Consider the following 17,081-nt stretch of genomic DNA (forward strand, 5'->3'; position numbering starts at 1 on the left):
GTAAAACTGGAGACAAGACGATACATGACCACATAAGCACATCAAGCATGGTAAGGAAAAGCATGTGAAAGGGGAAACTATGAAGCTGGTCAGTATTTCCAGTGCAGCTTCTACATTTAATTATGGATCTTTAAACAAAAAAAATAAATAAATTACCATTTAGGTTTTCCAACATTAATGTTTTATTAATATGAACAGTAGTTCATATTTAATGTGCAAGTTATAAGCACATAATTATTTAGAGTATGACTTATTTCATGAATGAAATCTACACATGGCATAAATTAAAAGCCAGGGATGCAGAGCACTGTTTGCATTTTTTTCAGTAGTATGTGCAGGAGGGGGAAAGGCATTTTAATTCAAAAGCCCAATCAAACAAAAGTTAGTCATGACTAAGGCTGCAATCCTAACTGCACTTACTCAAAAGCAAATTCCACTGAAGAGAAAGCAGATTACCTTTGAGTAAATATGAATAAAATTGGGCTGCAAATCATTAAGAAACAAGACAAGGTTCAAAATCAGATTTAAACTTAGGGTTGCCAAGTCACGGTGGGGGATCATGTGTCTTTGCAGAATCTGTGCCGCAGTAACGGCAAGAAGCGTTGCACCGCCATCGCCAGGACATGACGCTACGTGTTGCTCTGGCAACGGGGCTCCAAACAGCCCCGTTGCCAGAGCGACGCATAGTGTCATGTCCTGGCAACGGCGGTGCAACATGTCTTGCCGTCCCCGCGGCACGGATTCTGCAAAGACATGCGGATCCCCCACCGTGATTTGGTGAGATTTGGGAGCCCTATTTAAACTGCAGAACCATGCAAGTTTACTCAGATCCCATAATATTTAGTGGGGCTTACAGCAGGTAAATGCACAGGTTTGCAGCCTTAATCACTTGTAGTTGTTGTCAGATTGGGGCTAAAATGAATAATTCACATGATACTGGTGCATCTGAAAGGAAAAGAAGACATTACGGTTGGTGAAAGTTACCTGGTGTTTTGTGCCGTTTCTGGCACAGCAGCATGCAACTGGTTTAGCATGCATCCAGCAATGCACAAAAAAATAAATTATTTGTAACAAATAGAAAATAAAAATACAGACCATTAGCTTGTAATAACACTTTTTTAAAGGCATGCAGAAAATACACAATGCAGTTAATGTTTCATGCAAGCTCTGGTGTAATTACAATTTTACATTCTGCCACATGCTAAGAAAAAAAGAGAGTGAATTTATTTGATTCCATTTAGAGGGAAAACATGTAGACTTAGGTACAGCCCTAGCTAGTAAATAATTTAAACATGACCTAAACAGTAAACATTTATTTTGAACATCCACATTGTATGGGAGAAGATATTTACTTTAATCTTTATTTAATCATACACAACCATACTCATACCAAACAGTCTGGGTATCTTCAGAAAGTGGTAATGGTGATTTACTCTCACTTGTGTTTTCATGTGCAAGGGCAGTACATTCACTATTATTCTGAGTCACTTCTAAATTTCTGTCATCAGATTGATTCTCAGAAGGTAGTTTATGATCCTTCTGTGCAGCTTTCACTGATGACCCAGAAGTTGTATTGTTTGCTTTTGATACAGGCCTTTCAGGCAATCCACTTACACTGCTGACTAATTCAGCATTAAGTGACAAAAATGGCCTGGATGAACAGACTACAGAGAATTTCACTACACTGCTTATTGATGGGCATACCTTTTCACTGTACATGCTACCACAAGAGAGTGTTTTAGTGTTTGAATTTGTCTTGGTGGTCCTTGAATTCTGCTCTTCTGATTCATGAGCAGAATAATCTAACATAGCTATACTACCTAAATCATTTTCTGACAGGGTAACTGTAGTGTAAGGTTTATAATGAAAAACACAAAAGGACTGTTTTGGAAGACTGTACTCACTAGAAGCTGATGGGATGCTTCTGTCAACTGTCGGTGGAGATGGGTCAATTGAAATTGGCTGTCTAGGATCTTTTGATAAAAAGTCATGGATGCTTGTTCTCCGAGTAGTTCCTTCAGCTGTAGAAATTACATTGCTTGCACGAGGTAAAGTAGCGTAAGGGTTACAATCTTTTGATTGTCGTTGTGATAGGCTCATTTGTATGGTTTCCTTAACAGACTTGGTCTTGCCTCTAGTCCCTGCTGTAAGTGTTTTTGAAGAGTTCAAGAAGTTGGGATCTTCCATTCTCTGTGTATTGGATCTTGCAAGGTGATCCTGTTTCACTAATTTTCCATCAGAGAAGTCAGATGTGTTTTTCACACTCTGCGATCTGGCGATACCACTGCTGACTGACGAGTGTTTCCTTAGTTTATCTCTTCCTGCTAATTCAGCATTTTCAGAGAAAATTTTCATTACTTCATCCAGCAGATTCTCTTGGGTAGAGGATTTGATCTGTAAAACACATCCAAAACAACTTATTCTGTGCTTAGTTTTATTTTTCAGAATGCAAATAAGAATTCTAGAAACTCCTGTAGCATAAACTTGTAAAACTATTAGGGGTGTGCATTCCACATAAACCAAGCCAAAAAATACCCCCAAAGTACTTTATTGGTATTTTTTGGTTAATTTCTCAGCCAAATACAGATTAGAGAATCTTTTAGGCAACCAGTACAAATGATACTGAAAAAAAGCCAAAATTATTCAGCTTTTATTTGGCTTTATTCAGCTATACCAAATAGCTGCTGGGGAAGAGGTTTAAACTTTAAAGGGCCACAAAGTTACCTTTCACTTCTCTCCTCTACAGCTCTTTTTTGCCTTTTGCTCTGGTTTCCAGGGCAACAAGAGGGAGGGAAAAGATGCATCTCAGCAGTCCAATGGCAAAAGCATCTTGGGGGAGCTGTAGTGCCTTACAGCCAATCACTGCAATGCATTTGCAAATGGCATTGCATTGCAAGTTTACAACTTTGCAAGGCTGCTGCTGGCTTAACATGTGAAGTCCAGCTTGCTTTCCCCACCTATTTCCCAGGGAACAGGAGGGAGGGGGCAAAAAAAAAAGCAAGGGTCTGGCTGAGCTAGACTAAATTACTGAGAGAAGTCAGGAGAGTGTGCACTGGCTTTGGCTTCAGCTGCTGCTCTGAGCCTGACTCCTGCTGCCTGAGAGACTGTGGACTTTGGATCAGACCCTGCCTGCCTGGAGTGAAGACGGCGACTGGTTTAACTGAACAACATTTTATAAAAAGTTTTCTTATTTTACTATTAGTTGTTCTTTGGGCTTGGTGGGGGGTTGTGGGGGGAGCGGGGTTAGAGGCCAAGGGCCTCAGGCCTTTTTTGTTGTTGTTCCCTTTGGTTTCATTCTTCGGTTTTAGTTCCTTCTGGTTTTGTGGCTTAAGTTTGGACGTTTTTGTCACTTTAGTTGTTGTTGTTTGGGCTTGGTGATTGTGTGTGTATGTTCCCTCTAAGCTGTGGAGTCTTGTGAGCAAAAATTCTACTTTGTGAGCTCTTGGCATTAAAGTTGTGAGTGAGCGATTTGGCTGCTGCATAAATCAGTTTGCTCTGGAGCCATCCTCCCTGAGCTGAGACAAAAATGTGTGAGCCAGAGGCTAAAAAACTGTGAGCTAGCTCACACTAACTCAGCTTAGAGGAAACACTGGTGAGGGGGGTGAGGCCAAGGGCCTCAGGCCTTGTTTTGGTTCCTTTGGTTATTTCTTAGGTTTTAGTTCCTTCTGGTTTTATGGGGTTTTTGTGGAGTTCTATTGTTGTTTGGGCCTGGGGAGGTCAAGGGTTCCTTCTCTCTGCTTTCGTTCTTTGCTATGGTTCTTTGGTTTAAAACTTGCTTTTGGTTTAAAACTTGCTCCCCCCTTTTCTTTTTTTTGGTCTGGGGTGTGTGGAGGCTGGTTTAGGTTCTTCTTCTGGGGGGTGTGGAGGCTGGTTTAGGTTCTTCTTGCTTTCTCTTTAAGTGCTTTCCCCCACCTTGTCCTCCAGGAGTTCTCCCCCCAGTATTTTTTCCCTTTATTTTCTAGAAAATTGTTTTTTGGGTGGAGGGGGCACTGAGGCTCACTGTTCTGTGTTCCACATGTGTGCTTCTGGTTTCAAGGGCTATTGAGTACAATATTAAAAAAGGGAAAGGTTCCCTTGCTCGAAAGCCAGTCGAATCCGACTCTAGGGTTGCGGTGCTCATCTCCGTTTCAAACCCGAAGAGCCAGCACTGTCCAAAGACATTCCCGTGGTCATGTGGCTGGCATGACTAAACACCAAGGCGCATGGAACGCTGTCACCTTCCCAACCAAAATGGCACCTATTTATCTACTTGCAATTTCTTGCTTTCGAACTGCTAGGTTGGCAGGCGCTGGAACTAGAGATGGGAGCTCACTCCGTCATGTGGCACACTCGAGTCTCGAACTGCCGAACTACCGACCTTCCACAGCCTGCAGTTCAGCGTCTTAACTACTTGAGCTACCGCAGCTCCTCATACAATACTTAGGTGTTGCTAAATAGGCTTTTAGTAATAAGGCTCTGTTTTAGGAACTGTTTAATTTTTAAACACTTTTAATTAAATTTCAGCATAGGGCTTTAGTTCCTCCCTAACTACGCCAGTGTTAGGAGGATATTAAAAGAGGCAGAGGTGTGTGTGTCTTCAAAACAGTGGTATAATGCCTAGAGTAGCCTTTTAAAAAGCAGTGTGCAGTGCTCTGAGCTTCCCTTCAGGTTATCCTGTAGTTTTTCAAATTTCAGGAGGGAGCTCCTGCATTTCCATAAAGGAAATCAGTCTTGTTCCAATAGAATTTAGTCAGGAGAAGTTTAATAAAGAGGCTTAAACTTTTAAAACTTTTTAAAAGGTTTGCTATTCCATCTCAAGGATACCTAGTCAGGTTTCAGTACAGGAAATCACTCATTTTAAAAAACTTTAAAAAACACAACTCAAAAACAAAAAAGAAAGAAAACAACAATTGAAGCAAGGGTAGGTTAGACTCTTTGGAAAGATACAAAACTAGTTTTTGGGTGGGAGGGTTCATAAAAAATATGTCCGACGGTTAGGTTCAGATTGTAGTATAGGTAGTTAGGTGCATAATACCTTCCCCACATGATCATTGTATATTTAAAATTTGTGGGCTTTATGATGTTTTTTCTTTTTTAATCTATGCCAATAAAGGTTTTGACTGTGACCTTCCCTACAAGTACTACGTAGTTAGAAAGAGTTTGGCCTGGGGTAACAACGAACAGTAGGAAGGGAATGCAGCAGGGCCCTGGGGGCAACTAGAGGGGTTGAGGTGAGACAGAGGGTTGCAGCTTTCCCCCCACCTGTGTGGAGGATTGCTCCACAGCTGTCTTCCACCACTCTGTCCTTTGGCCGGAGTGGTGCAGTGAAGAAGTCATGCAAGGTTCTTTTCATTGAGGCTGCTGCTGGGGAGCCCCCCGCAAAGGTGCCCACAGGTGCTGGCACTGGGCTGCTGCTATGGCAGCCCCTCCTCCAGCTGTTGTTGCTGAGGCTTAGCAGCAGAAAAGTACTTCAACTGAAGTACTTCAATTGAAGTCCACATGATGGTGTTGGCTTTCTTTTTTCCAAATTCTGCCAGCCCCAACCTTTGCTCACAACCCTATTCCATTGCTTCTCAGCCTCTGAAGTCCATTCTGTGCAATTCTAGTCCTCTCTGCAACTCTGTTACTGTCTCCTACTCAACCTTTATTTCAGACCTTGATGGTTCATTCTTGTCCTTTGTGACAATATTCCCATCTTGCTCTGTGGTTATTATAACATTCATGCTAACAGCCCCTCTCACCACTTGCTTCCCATCTTCTTTCTTCGACCTCCTATTCCAGACTGACCCTCCCACCTGTATTGGACAGTCTTTTGATTTTGTCTATCAAAGAACTGGTCTGTTGCAGACAACATTGCTGTGAAATACCCTCTTGTCTGACCATCACATCATCTTCACCATTCCACATAAGCTACCTTCCTTGTGCTCTGCCTCTTGATCTTTCTATGAGCTGCAATCCACTCACTCAGCAGCTTTCTCAGAAGCACTGTTCCTCTTCTGTTGACTCCTCAGACTCATCAGTTTCTACCTTCAATGCATCTCTGTCCTTAATTCTTGTCTCCCTTGCCCTGATAGCCCAATAAGTAATTCACTTATCTAACCCTGGCTCCTACTTTCCAGTCCAGTTCTCCATTCACGTTCTCATGAAGCTGAATGTGTCTGGAGGAGAAGTAAAGTATTAGCTGACTTTTGCACGTTAAGTATTTATCCTTTCCTATTTTAAACCAATTAAATTTTCTGATGCTGTTTGGCTTAAAAAACATAATAGTCCTAACCAATGTAGTGAAAACCCTTTTATTAAGGCACTATTTTATATTTGGGACTATAGGAAAAAGCATCTTGCCCCCAACATATCTCCTGCATCCTCCTTCCTAGGGCAACCTTGGTTCACACCAGCTGAATCCCCTACAGCATTCCAAATTTGGAGAACAGCATCCTTATCCAAATTGTCAGACATATCTTACAGGAGAAACCTTCTAACTAAAGCCCAGTTAGAAAAAAAGACACAAGGCTCAATACCTTGGTACAAATACCTGGAAGTTCAGCATTTAATAGGCATTTCACAAATCAAACAATCTTACTATATCTCATACTGATTTTGAAAATATTTTAATCAACCACGATCAAAGAATTAAAGGTCTTATTTCAAAAATATATGCAATATTATTAAATCTGGAATTAAAGACTTTACCTTCCTATGCAAAGGTATGGCACTCCGATTTGGGGATTGAACTATCTATACAACAATAGCAAACTATATGGTCCTCTCAAGCTTTAACTACTAAATCTATAAATATCCTGCAACAAAACCATAAACTCATGTCTAGATGGTACCTGACACAGGTGCAACTCAACCACACCAATAAAACATACTACCTGTTATGTTGGAAAGCGTGTGGGTATTCAGGAACTCAAATGCATTGCTGGTGGGAATGCAATGTAATAAAAACCTTTTGGCGCAAGGTATTGTCTCATATCAAGCTTTTGACAGGATATACAGTTCCGGGAAAACCCAAATGTAATCTCCAGAACAATTGGTATGATGAAACCGTTTCATATTCAGGAAGGGCTTTAATTGCTTTGTCGGTGGCAAAATCATCAATTGCACAAAATTGGAAGATAATGCCTCCTTCTCTGAAACAATGGCATGCAAAGATTTGGGACCATTTTATAATGGACAACATTTTGGTAGGCTTATCAGATTCAGATCTTTATACAGCTCATAAGTTATTTTTTAGTAAATGGAATACAGTACTAGAGAAGCTAGATAAGAATCCTATTAGTAAACATTATTATGAAAATCATAAACATTATAGTCTTATGTTATCTCCTTAAGTATTTAATTTGCAAAATTTGAACACTTTGTACAGTGATCGCCAAAAGATCATTTATGTGGTATACCCTGTACTCTATGAAGGAATATACCTATTGGGATTGTCTGTATAACTCTTTGTAAAACCAGAAAAGTGGTTATAAAGTTACATGTTTGTTTATTTTCAATGAAAAATAAATAAAAATTGTTTATTTTAAAAAAGGATTTATTCTTTCCGTATCTGCAATAGTTTAGCAATGCTACTACTATACCTACTTCATCCAGAACCTGCCCTGCCCTCCATTATTGAACTATCTGCACCTATCCCCAAACCATTCCCCTACCTAGGGTTGCCAAGTGAAATATTCTTACCGGTGGGGGAGCCTAGCCGGGCTCCGGGAGCTGTTCTTTGACGTGCACCAAAAGTGACGCGCAACGTCAATCACGTTGAAGGCGTGGCCTCGATCGTCGGAGGGAAAACCATAGAGTTTCCCCTCCAACGATTGGGGCCACGCCCCAACGTGATTGACATGGTTGTGTCACCTCTGGTGACGCAGCCACACTGTGCTTCGGGGGGCGGAGTTCCCCCCGGGGCCCGATTCCACGGCGGCGGAAATCGGGTCTCTGAAGCGGGGGTTTACCCCCCACCCACCCCCGCTTGGCAGCCCTACCCATACCATATCCTTTTCTTCCAGCTCTCTCTCTTCCTATACCACATATCCCCATCCATCTCACTTGATAACTACCCTGTTGACTGATTCAACTCTTCTGCATGATCCCTCAAGCCTATCCCCTCCCACTATCTCTTTTGACCACAAAATCAGCCCTTTAGCTTGCTCACAATACTTCACCACTGCATCCAAACTTCCCATAGTATCCCCCATTTAGGGATTGCCCAGGAAATGTGTTTAGTCAGCCTCTAGTCTCTGCCTATATCAAGTCCTGTGGCTTTCATTATCATCGATCTTTACTTCTCTACCCCAGCACTTTCCCCCCTCTATCTAATCCTGCATCTCCAATATCCAACATCTGGATGTTTCATTGCTGTATCACACTGCTGGGCAAGATTTAATTTATTTTTCCTTCCAAGTTTTCCTCTCTTTGTGTACTCTTCATATCCACAGATAATCATTCACGCTGTAGAACAGGAACAAAGTGTTTCTGGCACTTCTCTTTTCTTTGCTATACATTCTCTGTCTTATCTTGCAAAGTCTTATCACATCTCTCTTTATAACACTGAAAAAATATGGCCTTTTAATGAAAACTGGATTTACATGCTGATCATTTCCCAATTTCACTACTGGAACCTCCTAACATTCGGTTACTGGCCCCTCACTTCTGTTTAACTGTCTGTTACCAAAATCATTAATCTTTCTAACCATGCAGTACTCCTCCTTAAACTCCTGTAGTGGCTTCCCATCTATTCCTGGATCTATTTTCAAAGCCCTTAATGATCTTGCCCCTTGCATCTCTCTATTCTCCTATCCTGGTGCACTCACCTGTCACCTTCACTCCTGAAAGGTCTCTTGCTCAATCAAATAACTCTGTCCCGTTTGCCTGGAACTGCTTCCAGAACACCTATACAATGCATCTCCTCGCTCACTTCAAATTCCTTCTCAAAACCCACTTTTTTCAATAACACTATTCACATAGCCTCTTAGCCCCCCACCTCTAGTGCAACTAAGCCTACCTGAATATATATTCTTGCTGCATTTATTCATACTCCATGTCCCTAGGTTATTGCACTCATCTCTCATTTTGTATGGTAAGCTCCCTTAGGCAGGAACAATGTTAAAGCACACAGACTGATAACACCTATCAATAAATACATACATAGTAACAATGGTGTGAAGTCATAGGGTACCATTTTGGTTCCTGTTGTGGAGCAGGGACTGTTTTAGCATAAAGCACATGGAGAACCAAAAGTTCAGAATCAGTGCATAGGTTCTCTTGAAACTAAAACTGTTACCTTCTTTTCTTTTGGCTATGGCACTGTCTAAAGATTATTAGGCACAGTCTGCCAAGAGAACAGGGATTGTGATTGCCCGTCCAATCTCCCTTTGCATTATGTACAGCAGAAAAAGGTAGCTCAAGTTTATGTAGGTCTGTTAAACTTGAACTTCTGTTAATTTTAGTACAAGAAAAGGAGCAACCATATCCTGCATTTAGTTTACATATTACTCCAGTATGCCTTTTAGAAGAGATAGGAAAATTTGTTCACCTATCCTGAATTTCCATTCTCGCTGGTATAGGGGTAGTCTTCTCAGGGTCACAGCTCTCTGACAACCCCATAGGAGGGGCTTTTCTGAGAATCCCAGAATAGTCTCTATTTAGCTTGGATGTTTTTTTTTCAAATACAGAGGAAAAAGGCAAGTCAAGAGGGGCTGGATCTGTCTCCGCAAAAGCCCTTCTGGAACCTGTGGTCTCAGGGGTAGAGTGGGGAGAATTTGGGAGGAAATTTCTGAAGAAAAAGATGGCTTGGAATAATAGTTTTCAATGGTTCTTCCACAGATACTCTCTCTCTCATTGGAAGGAATCTTAAGAGTGGTCTGACAGCACAGATTCCAGATCTATTAAGGGACTGGCATCCCTAGGTCTCCTGCTATGGGCACTGTATGGGGCAGAGGTTTCTATTTTCCTCTTGGGAGCAAGGAGAAGTTTGAGGAGATCGACCATGGGTACTTACCCGTGAAGGGTCCTTCTCCTCTGAGGCTTGGAGGCCATCTTGTGGGTAATTCCCATCCTTCTTCAGGGAGGCAGGACTAAGTTCAAAACTTCTTCCTGTTTCCTTTGGTGGGAGTCACCCTGGCTCAGTTTGGTGCTCCGAAAGCAGTAAGCTATATAAAAAACTAAGCTCACCAATGAATAAACAGTAACAAGAACAGGAAGAAATATAATAGGATAAACTTCAAGAAACAGAGAAGAACTCTGAGCTCAATTATCTCAGTCTTCTCCGGCCACCGTGTGTATGTAGGTATACGTATATATAGATGGAGCGTAACCTAATATGATGACTCGGGAGGGTCAAGATGGCCTCCAAGCCTCAGAGGAGAAGGACCCTTCACGGGTAAGTACCAATGGTCGTTCTCTCCTGAGGCAGAGGCCATCTTGTGGGATCTCCCAGAGCAATATTAATTTGTGGGTGGGAGGTCGTCATCTGTTGTAAGAACAGACTGCAATACGCGACGACCAAAGGCCGCATCAGCCGAATTGTATACATTAATTTTGTAATGTTTGATAAAGGTGGAAAGAGATGACCATGTGGCCGCCTTACATATCTCTTCCACCGATGCCCTATTAACGAATGCAGCGTTAGTAGCTGCACTACGCAGCGAGTGTGCCGTGATGCCATCGGGCACTTAAAGGTTGAGGCTTTTATAGGCTTCAGCAATGCAACCTCTGAGCGTTGAACTTATAGCCCAAGTGGACATCTTTCTTCCTATGCGTGGTGGAGAAATGTTAACGAACAGAGCGTCTGTCAGTCTTATTGATGCTGTTCTCACAATGTAACATTTGGTTGCTCTTCTGACATCCAGGGTGTGCCAGGCTTTCTCTTTTGGATGTTTAGGATTCGGAACAAAGGAAGGTAAACATATGTCTTGAGAGTTGTGAAAACTGGTGTTTACCTTAGGACGAAAGGAGGGGTCTGTCCGTAACACTACTTTGTCCCTGTGGAAAATGCATAAGTCTTTTCTGATGGACAGGGCTCCCAATTCGGAAACCCTTCTTGCTGAGGTGACAGCCACTAAGAAGAGGACCTTGTATCTCAAGAATCTCATCGGAATGTCCATAATAGGTTCGAATGGTTGTTTGGTTAGGGCCGAGAGAACAGTGTTAAGTTTCCAAGTGGGAAATCTGTGTTTCTGTGGTGGGTCCTGAAGCGTTGCACCTCGAAGAAAACGGCGGACATGGGGATGTTGCGAAACAGATAGACCACCGAATTTTGGTAAGACCGTAGCTAAGGCAGCAGTCTGTCTTCTGAGTGTGGCAGCCTTGAGACCCGAAGAACGACCGTCTTGGAGGAAATCGAGAATCGACCTGATTTTTGGTTGAAGAGGGTTAACCTTCTTCCTTTTGGCCCATCGTACGAATGCCTTCCACATGACATTATATATACGGGAAGTGGACTGTTTACGAGAGTCTAGTATCGTTTTAATTACTGAAGGACTGTAGCCTAATTTCTGAAGTTTGCTCCGCTCAACTTCCACGTGGTCAAGCAGTACCAGGCCGGATTTGGGTGGCTGATTGGGCCTTGTATTAGCATGTTCTCAGATATTGGAAGAAATAGAGGTGGAGAGACCGCCAGTTCTTGTAGAGACGTGAACCAGGGTCTCCATGGCCAATAAGGTGCCACCACTATTACTTCCGCTTGGAGTATACGGATCCTCCGAAGGAGTCGGGGTAAAATTGGCAGGGGAGGGAACGCGTAAAGTAGTTCCGCTGGCCATGGTGACAGTAGCGCATTCGTGGCTTCCGCTGAGGGATGAAAAAATCTGGTGTAGAACCTCTCCAGCTGGTGGTTGGAGTGAGAGGCAAATAGATCTACCTTGGGTTGACCTAGAGTCGCCACAATCAGGGAAAATACACTCTTGTTCAGAGACCATTCTGCTTCTTGAATCGCCTGACGACTCAGCCAGTCTGCTTGTGTGTTGGACACTCCCCTTATGTGTTCCGCATGGATTGATAGCAACCTGTGTTCTGCCCAGTTCAGGAGGAGATTCGCTTCTCGTTGCAGGGTCAAAGAGGTGAATCCTCCCTGTTTGTTTAGGTAAGCCAGGGCCGACATGTTGTCTGTCCTTACTAATACATGTCGGTCCGTTACCTGAGATGAGAAGTGCTGTAGGGCCAATCGAATGGCTCATAGTTCCAGGAGATTTATCGGGAGCTCTTTCTCTGTGGATGACCATGTGCCCTAAATGGGATGCCGTTGTAAGGTCGCACCCCATCCGTATAGGCTGACGTCTGTGAAGAGTTGAATCTGATCCGATTTCCAGAAGGATCTGCCTTGCGTGAGGTTGGAAATGTTGGTCCACCAGCGGAGGCTTGCTTTCACTTGTAGTGGTACTCTCAGAGGAAAGTCCATGCGAAGGGCAATGGAATGCTGATAGGGTCGAAGTAGATGTTACAATTGCCTGGAATGAAACCTGCTCCACTGGAGGGCATCGAATGCAGCAACCATCAGCCCCCCCCAGTCGTGTCAGGGTTGATAGGGGAGAAACCCTGGCTTGGAGAACCTGGGAAGTCAGTGTCTTGATCTTCTTCGCTTTGTCTCTGGGAAGATAGATCTTGGTATTTAAGGTATTGAGTACCATTCCCAAATGAACAAGTCTCTGAGTTGGGATTAAAGAACTCTTTGTCATGTTGATTACTAGCCCGAAGGTCTGAAGGCACTGTATAGTCTCTGAGGTGTCCTTTTTTGACTGATCCTTTGTTGATGATCGGATCAAAATGTCGTCCAAATATGGATGGACATGGATGCCCCTCTCTCTCAGGCATACTATGGGATGCACTAAGATCTTGGAAAACACTCGAGGGGCTGAGGAAAGGCCGAAGGGAAGGCCCTGAACTGGAAGTGACTCTCCCCGATACAGAAGCGTAGAAACTGACGGTGTTGATGGGCGATTGGGACATGAAGATATGCTTCCGTCAGATCTATGGAAGAGAGGTATTCCCCAGGCTTGAGGGCTTCCATGATGGATCTCAGGGTTTCCATACGGAAATGTCTCAATTCTACGTATTTGTTCACGTACTTTAAATCTAGGATAGCCCTGCAGTCCCCGTTCTTTTTGAGAACTGTGAAGAAAATTGAGTACACCCCTTTTCCTATATCTGACGTGGGTACAGGTTCTATTGCCTGAATGTGTAGTAGGTGATTTAACGCTTCCATGGTTCGTTGTCTTTTTTTCTTGCTCTTGTGAGCAGGGGAGTTCTGGAGGCGTGCGGGAGGTAGAGTACGAAATTCTATTTTGTACCCTTCTGAGACAACCTCCTGTATCCATGCGTCTGGGTGGGAGGAAATCCAGACTTGTTTGAAGTGAAGAAGTCTTCCTCCCACCGGAGGGTTTTGGGAGTCATGCCTTATTGTTTTGGGAGCCTACTCCCTTTTCTTGTCTACCACCAGAGGATCTAGGGAATCTGTTGGAATTAGAGCCCCCCCGCCGAAAGGACTGTTTGTTGTTTGGCCAGGGCTGTCTTCTGTAATCTTGTCTAAATTTTGGGGCGTAATTATAGGGATGAAAGGAGGAAGAGGCTTGTGACCTTCTGTCTCCAGGACGGACAGATTTAGGCAGTGCCTTCTTTTTGTCTCGGGTCTCCACTAAGATCTTATCTAAGGAGTCCCCGAAGAGCTTATCCCCTTGGAAGGGGTAGGCAGAAACTATAGATCAGGACCTCAGCCAAACGGTTCGTCTGGCTACAGCGGAAGATGCCATTGCTCTTGAGGCGAAGACCATTGTATCCACTGTAGCATCTGCCGTGTAAGAGAGGGCCTGAAGTACTCTATTTGCTCCCTCCATCAATTTAGGATTATTTTCAGGGAGTAACTGTATTAGTTTCCGCATCCAAACTATGGATGCCCTGGAAACAGTGGATGCGGCCGCTGAAGCCTTAATGGTTAGTGCAATAGCTTTGTGTGCCCTCTTTAGAGCATGGTCTGTTCTTTTATCTAGGTTGTTCTTTAACATACCGTGTCCATCTTCAGATAGAAGGCCGGAAGATTGTAAGGCCGCCACTGGTGCGTCCACGAGTGGAGTCTGTAATAAATCTGAGACAGAAGGATACAGTCTCCTAATAGCCCCTAGAACTGGTTTGCTGGATAATGGTTTAGCCCATTCAGCTTTGATTTTCCTCATATAAAAATCTGGGAAAGGAAATGCAGACTCTGAGTAATCCTCAGGGGAAAACATTTCGTCAGTAATATCTGAGGTCTCAATCTGCTCTTGGGTATTTTGGGAATTATTCCCTGTTTTTGAAAGGGATTGTATTTTTAAGGCAGACAAGGTTTTAGTCAGCAGATATTGGAGATCCTCAGGCTTGAAAAAACGGAAAGACTTTTCCTTAGTGATGGGAGTCTTTTCAGAGGGTGCTCCCTCATCTTCTGCATTGGAAGAAAATTCCCCCTCCTCTCTCTCGCTCTCCGTTTGGGAAAGGATAAGCTCATCCTCTTCTCCCTCCTGCTCCCCTAGGTTCTTATTTTATCCAAGTAATGTAGGCTCTCTTTTGGACCTTGAGGGAACCTCCTTCTAGAGGCCTTTGTGGGCCATTTCCCTGGGCCTTTAGGTTGGCGAGAGGGGGGGGGAGCGAGATGGAGGAGATCTGGGAGCGCGGGGATAATGGAGATGGCTGTGACCTCCCGTACTGTAAAAGTTAGCTATCTCCTCCCTCATTGCCTTCCGGAAAAAGGCCATAGCGTCTGGAGAGATGGGGGGGGGTACTCGTGCATAACGTTACCACTGCTGCAGCCCGCCGTCCCCTCGTCCAGAAACTCCGGTTCGTGGCATCGAGAGAGGTTTTGCGAAATCCCGGCAAAATTTGAAGGTCCGGGGTGCTCGGGTTGCGGGTTTGGGCATTGGCAGCCATCCCCGTCTTGTATACAAATGCGGTTATCGGGCCCTAAAATGGCCGCCGCTACCGGAATGGGCTCAGTGGATGCTTGCACAGCCGTTTTGGCGCGCTTGGCCTCCCCGCCATTTTCTCGCTCGGCTCCGGGTAAGGGAGCGTTCCTCTTCTTGGTGCTTCGGCTGGTGTGCGTTTGCCCGCCGGGTTCCGACTCTGGAGCCGAGAGGAAGCCGTCATTCTCTCCTCTGTGTGTCATATTGTCTAAGAAGACAGAGTTTCCTTCTTGCCTAGGGCTGTTTGCAGTGCTGCCCGGTGGAAGGCAAGTAAGAAAGAGAGACAGAGATAGAAGAGAAGACTTTTATTTTTTTTAGATAGATGAATTAGTAGAATAAGTGGAGAAGAAAATAAGTAGTTTCTAGATATCAGATGTTGAATAGTAAAGATAAGGTGTTAGCAGAGCTAATCCTACGCTGCTCTCCCTACTGAGGCAGGAAAAGAACTGAGCCAGGGTGACTCCCACCAAAGGAAACAGGAAGAAGTTTTGAACTTAGTCCTACCTCCCTGAAGAAGGATGGGAATCACCCACAAGATGGCCTCCGCCTCAGGGGAGAACAGTTACTTGCCCCTTTGGAGACTCCTGTCAGGTTCTTTAAAAAGTGACATAAGAACATAAGGGGGCCCTCAGATCTAGTGCTGGTACAGCTTATATTCTTTGACTTGTACTTATATTTCCTGAGCTACTTATGTCCCTCTGAACTGGGGGAAAAACAAAGAATTCACCCTCAATAGTTCCAAGAGAGCTGAGGAAATGGAGGTTCTAACTTCTTTTACCACTTTTACCAGCCCAGGAGATTTTGCTGCATATTATCTCTGGACAGGTCAGGTAAGTGGGCTGACTCTGAGTCTGTAGTTGGTCCAGAAAGAATAGGGTTCTCAGAGGAAACAAGCGATTGGACAGTGAACCCAGAAGTATCTTATGAAGTCCTAAAGCCTGATTGTGTCAACATTTTTTAACAAAAAAAATAAGTTTTCCTTCTTTATTTCTGACCCCACTCAAGGGGGAGGGAAGAGAGAGAGACAAAAAATCATGGTTTCCCATCTTTATTTCTGAACTTACTCAAAAGAGAAAGAGTGCACTGTGGTAATACTCCTCCACACTGGGATTCTCAGGGAAGCCACTATCATGGGGTCAGCTGCAACCTTGCCAGCGGTTTATATAATGAGACTGTCCCATCCTTATCACTGGAGAATCACTGCTTCCAAAAATTAATAACAGAATAAATTCATGTATGTTGATTTGTCTTGGCTTGCTTAATTCCTCTCCAGTGTTAATTATTTTGCTCCCAAGTTTCTTGACCAATTCTGAATTTTTGTTTTAAAATCTGAATTATCAGGTTTTTGTCTAACATCTTGCACAGAACAGCTCAATCTGTACAGCTTTATGTTTTGCTTCCTAAACTTAGGTAACTTTTCAGCTTACCTCAGTTGAAATATCCTTATTACTTTCTTCCAAAAACTGTTGCAGGGTAACCACTTCACTCCCAGGGGAGTCGGTCTTAACTCTCCAGGTTCCTTGTCTGTCCAGTTTTTCTGACATTTTATGATGGAGTATAGGACTAGACCTCGTGTGGCTTTTCAAATACTGGACAGGACTGCTGCTGCTGCTGGACCATGCTTCATGATCATGAAGCAGGCTAAATTCTCCACTGCTGTGGCTTTGTGGCCTGCTTTGATTATTGACTGCACCTGCTTTTTGGAGTAAATAGCATTGACAGCTTTATTACATTGGGTAAATAAATAAAAACACTTTAACAAGCACATTCTGAATGATACATGAGGCATCTTTGGTATTGTTTGGATGCTTTTCTACCCACTGGGATGTCACATGATATACAGTTTCATTCCCTTGACTTACCTGTTATGGCTCTTCAATGTGACATTTCATTTTTTAAATATAAAAATAACATCCTTCATTTTTAACCTCTCTCAAAAGTATTAGATTCCAGGACACTCAATAGATAAGAGATCTTTATGCCTCACTTCAGCAAAACTACAGAAAGAATGTTGACTTTTGCTTTTATTTATGACATATTACAAAAAGTTTGAAGCTGTAAGTTTGAAGCTGGGAGAATAAAATATTTAGTCTAGAACTTTGTGTATATTGTTAGTCTCCCCAATTTTTGCACGTTCTTCTGCTTCTCGTGCAACATTTTTACTTTCATTTTTCTTCTATG

At 43.3% G+C, this 17,081-nt stretch overlaps 1 protein-coding gene across 1 annotated transcript in view; it reads right to left on the reverse strand.

Annotated features, from left to right (window-relative positions):
* Nucleotides 1-1,368: 1,368 nt before the first annotated feature.
* The window catches only part of CCDC88A (coiled-coil domain containing 88A), a 145,313-nt gene continuing 129,600 nt past the window's right edge, over nt 1,369-17,081 (reverse strand). The window contains 2 exon segments of the mRNA XM_015426940.1: nt 1,369-2,394; nt 16,328-16,596. Of these exon segments, the coding sequence (XP_015282426.1) occupies nt 1,369-2,394; nt 16,328-16,596 (1,295 nt within the window).

The sequence above is a fragment of the Gekko japonicus genome, unplaced genomic scaffold (assembly GCF_001447785.1).
Source record: "Gekko japonicus isolate JY-2015 unplaced genomic scaffold, Gekko_japonicus_V1.1 scaffold141, whole genome shotgun sequence".
Lineage (NCBI taxonomy): Eukaryota > Metazoa > Chordata > Lepidosauria > Squamata > Gekkonidae > Gekko > Gekko japonicus.